Source organism: Xyrauchen texanus, chromosome 36, assembly GCF_025860055.1.
Source record: "Xyrauchen texanus isolate HMW12.3.18 chromosome 36, RBS_HiC_50CHRs, whole genome shotgun sequence".
In the NCBI taxonomy this organism is placed as follows: domain Eukaryota; kingdom Metazoa; phylum Chordata; class Actinopteri; order Cypriniformes; family Catostomidae; genus Xyrauchen; species Xyrauchen texanus.
Window position 1 is genome coordinate 332,742 of NC_068311.1, and position 8,319 is coordinate 341,060.

The 8,319-nt window shown below is 42.4% G+C and overlaps 1 protein-coding gene across 1 annotated transcript in view; it reads right to left on the reverse strand.

Annotated features, from left to right (window-relative positions):
• Positions 1–271: 271 nt before the first annotated feature.
• Positions 272–8,319, reverse strand: part of gap43 (growth associated protein 43) — an 11,493-nt gene continuing 3,445 nt past the window's right edge. Inside the window, exons 2-3 of the mRNA XM_052107806.1 lie at positions 3,631–4,192; positions 272–917 (exon numbers count right to left, since the gene is read on the reverse strand). Of these exons, the coding sequence (XP_051963766.1) occupies positions 850–917; positions 3,631–4,192 (630 nt within the window). The 3' untranslated portion in view covers positions 272–849. The remainder of the gene's footprint in view (positions 918–3,630; positions 4,193–8,319) is intronic.

Below are 8,319 nucleotides of genomic sequence, written 5' to 3' on the forward strand. Positions count from 1 at the left end.
GAGTGTTTTAATGTTTACAAATTGGCCCCATTGACTTCTATTGTAAGTGCCTCCCTGTAACAGGTTTTTGTTGTTTTTAAGGAAAATGAGGAACGAGTGGTAATCGACATTATGCCACAAATGCAGTCGATTGAACTCAACTTGTACTGAACCCGGAATATCTTTGATGTTCTCTCAAGTTCTCTAAAACCAGCTTTTCATTTACATCAACGTTACACGCATCAGGCAAACTCTTAAAAAGAAAAACACGTGTGGTGAAGATAATTGGCACATTTCTTTATTTCGAAAACAGACATGAAACCATTTTCAACTATTTATTCCTTAAATTCAAACCTGACATTGCACTCACTTGAACAGAAAGCCTGGCGCTCGTTTCGATCTTTTCATTTAATATTCTCAATTATTTAAACAGCAGGCAGCGATATTTCCAATTAAAATGTCATAACACCAAGGACATGAAAAGAAGCCACATGTATGATGATGAGCAAGAGGATGCTTTCGTCTGGAGGAAGAGTTCTCATGCAGTGAGCTCAACAAACCGGCAAACGGATCAATACGGACTGCAGCGGTCCCTCTGAAGAGCAGCGCTGGCGTACTACAAGAAAAGAGCGAAACGTGTGTGTGTGTGTGTGGAACTATAGAGTAATCAGTGACAGAAGCGGAGTATGTAGAAGGTTATGAGTCTTTTGGTGATGTGGAGGAGTCCGGCCGATGATGCATTTGAAAACTCCCTCCAAATGTCAGAAAATCACTGCCACACCCAAAAATAGACAAACATAAAAACAGACCGTCTTCACAATCAAAGAGCAGCCTGTGGATTCATTTCTCATTTTACATTGGACTGGTCGTTCAAATGTTCTCTTCTTTGCCAGCGTCTGAAACGGCCTCGTCTGCTGGTTTGGAGTCATCAACAGCCTCTGCGGACAAAACAACAGCACTCACAATCACACGAATAAATGTGATACTGCCACATTAACGGTGTTACTCATCATCGTTAATGGACATCAGGGTTAGTGGGGTTTCTGGCTATTTGAAATCAGATTTGTCATTTTATTGTAGCTTTGAGGGTTGGTTGGCTGATTCATTCATGGCCAATTAGTGTCCATTTATTCTAACGAATGTGGTGAAACTTCTGCTGCTTGTAAAGTGGTAAAATCTTTCAGATGGAGTTCATGTCAATAAAGAGTTTTAGTCAAACCACAACTGAGCACTTAGTGAATCCATTAGAAAGACACTGTAAGTTTCTAACTCATTTACACACACAGAAACATCACATTTAGATCATGTCTTGATAAATGGACAGGCGGTTTGAGTTTGTGCAAATACTGAAAGTAACAATAAGAACCATTAGTCACTTTTTCTCTGATGTTCTGTGAAGCTCTTTCCCCTCCATTTATCAGCTCTATCCGGAGACATGCCCACCACTAGACGCACCCACTGCATGACATGCCTTCTACAAGATGCGCCCACTACAAGACATGCCCACCACTAGACGCACCCACTGCATGACATGCCTTCTACAAGATGCGCCCACTACAAGACATGCCCACCACTAGACGCACCCACTACATGACATGCCTTCAACAAGATGCGGCCACTACAAGACGTGCCCACTACAAGATGTGCCCACAGCAAGACATGCCCACAACAAGACACACCCTCTACAAGATGCGCCCACTACAAGACATGCCCACCACTAGATGCACCCACTACATGACATGCCCTCTACAAGATGCGCCCACAACAAGACATGCCCACCACTAGATGCACCCACTACATGACATGCCCTCTACAAGATGCACCCACAATACAAGCCCACTACAAGATGCGCCCACTACAAGACATGCCCCTACAAGACATGCCCACCACTAGATGCACCCACTACATGACATGTCCTCTACAAGATGCGCCCACAACAAGACATGCCCACTACAAGACGCGCCGACTACAAGAAATGCCCCTACAAGACATGCCCACTACAAGACCTGCCCACTACAAGACCTGCCCCTACAAGATGTGCCCACAAGACATGCCCCTACAAGACATGCCCACTACAAGACATGCCCACCACTAGACGCACCCACTACATGACATGCCCTCTACAAGATGCGCCCACAACAAGACATGCCCACTACAAGATGCGCCCACTACAAGACCTGCCCTCAACAAGACGTGCCATCTACAAGACGAGGACACAAGACGAGGACACAAGACGTGCCCACTACAAGACGTGTCCACAACAAGACGTGCCCACTACAAGACGTGCCAATCACTAGACACACCCACTACAAGACGTGCCCTCTACAAGACGTGCCTTCTACAAGACGTGCCCCTACAAGACATGCCCACTACAAGATGTGCCCTCTACAAGACGTGCCCTCGACAAGACGTGCCCACTACAAGATGTGTCCACCACCAGACGTGCCCAGTACAAGACGTGCCCACTACAAGACGTGTCCACCACCAGACGTGCCCACCAGAAGATGTGTCCACCACAAGATGCGCCCACTACAAGACCTGCCCTCTACAAGACGTGCCCACTACAAGACGTGCCAATCACTAGACACACCCACTACAAGACGTGCCCTCTACAAGACGTGCCCTCTACAAGACGTGCCTTCTACAAGACGTGCTCCTACAAGACATGCCCACTACAAGATGTGCCCTCTACAAGACGTGCCCTCGACAAGACGTGCCCACTACAAGATGTGTCCACCACCAGACGTGCCTAGTACAAGACGTGCCCACCAGAAGATATGTCCACCACAAGACATGTGTGTTCCTCTATTGTAAACAAAGCGCAAGCTCCCGACTTCTCGCAGGAACATGCCCACTACAAGACGTGCCATCTACAAGACGAGGACACTACAAGACGTGCCCTCTACAAGATGTGACCACAACAAGACGTGCCCACTACAAGACGTGCCAATCACTAGACGCACCCACTACAAGGCGTGCCATCTACAAGACGTGCCCCTACAAGACATGCCCATTACAAGATGTGCCCTCTACAAGACCTTCCCCTACAAGACGTGCCCACTACAAGATGTGTCCACCACCAGACGTGCCCACCAGAAGATGTGTCCACCACAAGATGCGCCCACTACAAGACCTGCCCTCTACAAGATGTGCCATCTACAAGACGAGGACACAAGACGTGCCCACTACAAGACGTGCCCACTACAAGACGTGCCAATCACTAGACACACCCACTACAAGACGTGCCCTCTACAAGACGTGCCCCTACAAGACATGCCCACTACAAGATGTGCCCTCTACAAGACGTGCCCACTACAAAATGTGTCCACCACCAGACGTGCCCACTACAAGACGTGCCCATCAGAAGATGTGTCCACCACAAGACATGTGTGTTCCTCTATTGTAAACAAAGTGCACACTCCCGACTTCTCGCAGGAATGCGCCATTGCACTTGACAGCTCCATGTTGAGTCGACTGCTGGCAGGAATACATTTTTTTTAAGTTAAAAACGTATTAATTATTGATTTGTTTCTTAAACCAATCTGGCGATTTGCTTCAGAAGACATTCGTTGATCGCTTTCATTAGTTTATAAGAGATCAATGTAAACCTGTTATCTGTAATGTGTGTGGATGAGTTGATTTGAAATGCACCTTTTTGGTCTATTTGGTCTGTTTCACGGCTCTCAGCATCGTCAGGCACATGGGCTTGTTTGGCTTCCTCATTCTCCTCTTCCTCATTCTGTGCGTTTACGGCGGGTTCTTCGGCGGGTTTCTCGGCCACAGCATCGGAGGCGCTCTCGGGTTCTTTAGGCTTTTCCACTTCCTGTGGCTGCTCCTTCACGTCTTCTTTAGCGGGCGTGTCTGAAGGTGTGGGGTCAGCAGTGACAGTGGGCGGGACTTCAGCAGCAGGTGAGTTGGGTTGCTCGGCCGCGGGACTCTTAGCCGGTTTGTTCTTTTCCGCTGTTTCCGTGGACACCTCCGGCGGTTTCTCCTCAGATGGAGAGATTCGCTCTTTCTTATCATCACCCTCAGTGGTCTCGGCGGATTCTTCCGGAACAGCGCCGTTCTCCTCTTTCTCGCCATCTTTCATTTTTTTCCGGGTGATGTGTCCGCGGAAGCTGGCCTGGATCTTGGTGGCTGCCTTGTGGGCATTCTCCTCAGGTTTAATTCCATCCTGTTTGATCTCCTGGTCAGCTTCTTCATTCTTCTCAACCTGAGACAACAAACACCATAAGTAAATAAATATATTTATAATTAAATTTAGTCATATAGCAGTTGTTTTTAACCAAAGAAACTCATCATACAAGAGCAACAATATCTGCAGAGTGATCCGTTTCAGGAGTAGACTAAAGAAGAACTGCAGAAATGTAGAGTAATAATAATAATTATAGGACGTGCCTTTGTTTATGGTTTAGTTAAGTGCTCAAATACAAACCACACAGAACACATACTCTAATTTCTCTCATTTTTAAGTTGCAGCCTGTCAAGTGCACAATATACTTTAAGCAAGTACATGAATGCAAATGCTTCTAGCTACAATTCATAATGCAGCACAAGTACGTGTGCATTTCTCAGTGTTGCCTCAAGGGGCACTATAGCGGGCATTTGTGTGAGTGGTTTTCTCCTTCATTACCAGCCTGATCTCATGAATATTATATGACCATGGTAACATATTTGTGAAACAAAATGACATGCCTTATTACACGTTTGGCTCTGTTTCCCAGTTAAATGTCCAGTGGGGGGCGCCAAAAGCGGGTGAAATGTTGTCGTAATGAGACGAAGATTTTAAGGTGAATATTGGCTGAAAACTTTAAACAAAGTAGTAGGTGGAGCTTCAGGTCACACCCATCAATGACGTGGACCAATGGCAGAAAGTTTTCATAAAAGTTCGCCCAGGCGAGCAGTTCCGGACCACCAAAACCAACGCAAAAACACCTTTTTTGCCAGATTTAGTTCTAAATGACGTCACATCCGTTCATTCTTCGATCTCGTATATCTGGGCCTTTACCCTAACCCTGCACCTATACCTCACCGATAGTGTCCAAAAACAACTTTTGAAATGAAAAGCACATTTCACATGTTTCAGCTTGAACCGTCGTCTTCAGGTGAGCATCCACAGAAGTTAACCACATTGGATAAAGTGTCTAAATGTCATTGGGTTTGTAATACAAGCGTTACAATATATAGTTTTTCAAATGGTGCATTATAGTAAACGTGCTTCTATATCATAATATAATAGTGCATGAGTAACAGAGCGAAAAGCAAGTGTTTATAAAGTCACAATCAGCCGTTGTAGTCGTGAAAGTGAATTAAACACACAGTTGTTGTAGCTGTTATTTCATGAAATGCTTTGCAAAAATGTTCTGACTCCCTGAAAGATATTAATGTAATAAGTGTCGTGAGATATCTCACCGGTCTCTATGACATCACTAAACTCTGTAAACAACAAACTAAAATGTGTCTGTGGTCTCTGACTGTCAATCATAGTGTGCGTTCTCACAGTATTGTAGCTGCAGTGAATTATTGAGGCTTAATGCCATTTTTATGCCATGTTGTTCATAACAGTTGCCAGTAGAGGGCACAGTTTTGCAGCTGTTGTTTTTGACAACCGTTTCTGCTCTATATCGGCTTCAATAAAGCTCATTTGGAATCTTTGCAGGGCTGGGTTTTGGAAAGAAGGGGCGTGGCTAATCCAACATGTTTATAACTACCTTCCTGACACGTCTGGATGGATCCATGTGATGTGTTCCAGCCTGACCGGACCAAGGTTACGAGCGGGAATGATTAAAAAATGAATCAATTGAATAATAAATTGCTCAGTTTATTTATTTTACATATTGATTCAGAGCAGCAAAATGGAAAAGTCTCTAATATTTGAACTATTCGCTTCATTCATTTTCAGTTTTGGAAACATTACCAGTTCAATATATGGGCCTGATGATTCAATTCCCTTTAGGAATATAATGTAATGGTCATTCAGTTCAAGCACATTTAGCCTGATAGAGCCTGTAAAAGAGAATCAATTGATGCAGGTGTAAACAATCAATAATCTGCATGAATGTGGATCAGTGATCTCTAACTGGAGCTCTGAGGATGTTAAGCTGATTAAACGTGTTTCCTACCATTCATGACATGAAGAATCAGCGTGAGACACCGCAGTGATACAGACTCCAAAAACTCACATTTCCTGCTGCGCTGCTTCCAGACATGATTAAAAGCATTCAGAGTTCAGACTGAGGTCAGGTATAGATTAGGATCACAGACACTTTCTGTTGTGTGTTTTCAGTGCTGGACAGGAACATGTGATCTTATCAATATTAAATTTGTTGAACCAAACTTTTTTTTAATACGACACATAAGAATAACAGGCAGTGAAACCAAAGATGCTTTCAAGATTAAAAAGGGTTTATAAAATGTGATCGGAAAATCCTTGTGGAAAAGATGAGGTGAGCAAATCAGGAAAACAGACAGGAAAGAAACTTTTAAATAATTTACCTTGTCCACCAGAATCCAGGGGTGCAATTGTCCAAAGGCCTTTAAACTTAATATTCAAATGTGTCTAATGAAAAAAAGCAAGCACAAATGAAATCAAATGCATAAATTAAAAGTGACAAATAATGCATGACAAACACATTCTAGGGCTGCACAATAAATAATCGAGATGACAATTACAGCGGTCACAATAAACTGATTGGGGAAAGTGTTCGTTTAAGCATTCTATTGAGGTCCTGTTGCGCAAACAAACTCTTAAAAACGTTTTTTACATTTTTTTTTTTTTTTTGCAGTGAAGCATTAACCCTTTCACAGTCCTCGGTCATTTTTGACCGAATTTATTTTAATTTATTTATTAAATAAAAATGGTTTCCTTTATAAGAGCCTTGCGATGTTTGGTGACTTTTTCTACATTTGCAAACAAAACAAAATTCTGAAATGATTCTATGAATCTAGGGGGTTTTATCCAAGAGTGAAACAGCTTTCATGTTTACGGTCAAATTTGACCGTGCATAAGAAAAAAACAAAGAATTTGATTTTAACACGCACACACACACACACATGCATGTACACACGCACACACACACACACACAATTTAGCTTTAATTAGTTGTTCGATATTTTCGATTGTTTTACTTCACTGACTGAATTAGTTTGAAGAATAATTGTTTGTTACAGAAATCTTCTCTTTGTTACACCATGGTCAGGTTTGACTGCAAACATAATAAAGCTAAACTTTGACAAATAATAGTGTTTGATAATATCTAAATACATGAAACAACTTTATTACAACAGTAACGTTGATCCACAGTGACGAGTGGATCACTGCTGCCATCTACTGGCTATTATTGTAATTTAACGAATAACATATTCCCATATTTTTACAGTTTCATGAATATTAAGTGTATATTTTTAATTAAGTGAATGTAATATAAAATTAGTTTAGTGTACTTTAGTAAGTTGGTATTTTTTTCTGGGGGGTTTCAGGTGTAGCCTACATAAAGGCACGCATATACCCCAATCAAAATAAGTATTTAATGTAAACATTATTAATCAGAATTAATTGCAAATACAGTAATAAAATAAATAATTGACAGTTATGAGTTTTGTCATAATCGTGCAGCCTTAATGCATTCAAATAAAAAACAAAAACATCATAAGAAGCAAGAAAGAGATGAACACAAACTGTAAAATCAGAAATGAAATGAAAGTCCTGAGAACTGCTGCAACATTAGCAGAAATCACTCTCCAAATGAATATCATTTGATTTATGCTTTTTTATTGACATGAATGTTCATTATTACATGTGTGTAACATATGACGTGTATTTCAGTGTGAAGTCTCTGTAATGATGTCAGGTACTGAACGGTTTCTTACACAGACGCTGAACACGTGATGTCTCCATAGAAACAGCGTTTATGATGTTTCTCCTGGTGTTCATTTCATTGAGCAGCAGTTTATACAGCAGATGGGAAATAATGGAGAATGTGTGTTTACAACAGCGATCAATATCCATTAATAATCTCATCTCAGCTTGTCAATCTCATCTGTCCTGATGACATCATTCATTACCTCCACTAAATCTGTTCTTAACACACTGAACACCACGAGTACACCTGTAGAGTCGAGCGCTGACGGTCAACAGGTGTTTCACAGTAATGTGTGTGTGTGGGAGAGTGAGCGTGTGAGTGTGTGTGAGTGAGTGTGTGTGTGTGTGTGTGTGTGTGAGTGTGTGTGTGTGTGCGCATGTGTGTAAGTGAGAGTGTGTGTGCGAGTGTGTGTGTGTGCATGTGAGTGTGTGAGTGTGTGTGCATGCGTGCGTGCATCCGTGAGAATGTGTGAGTGTGT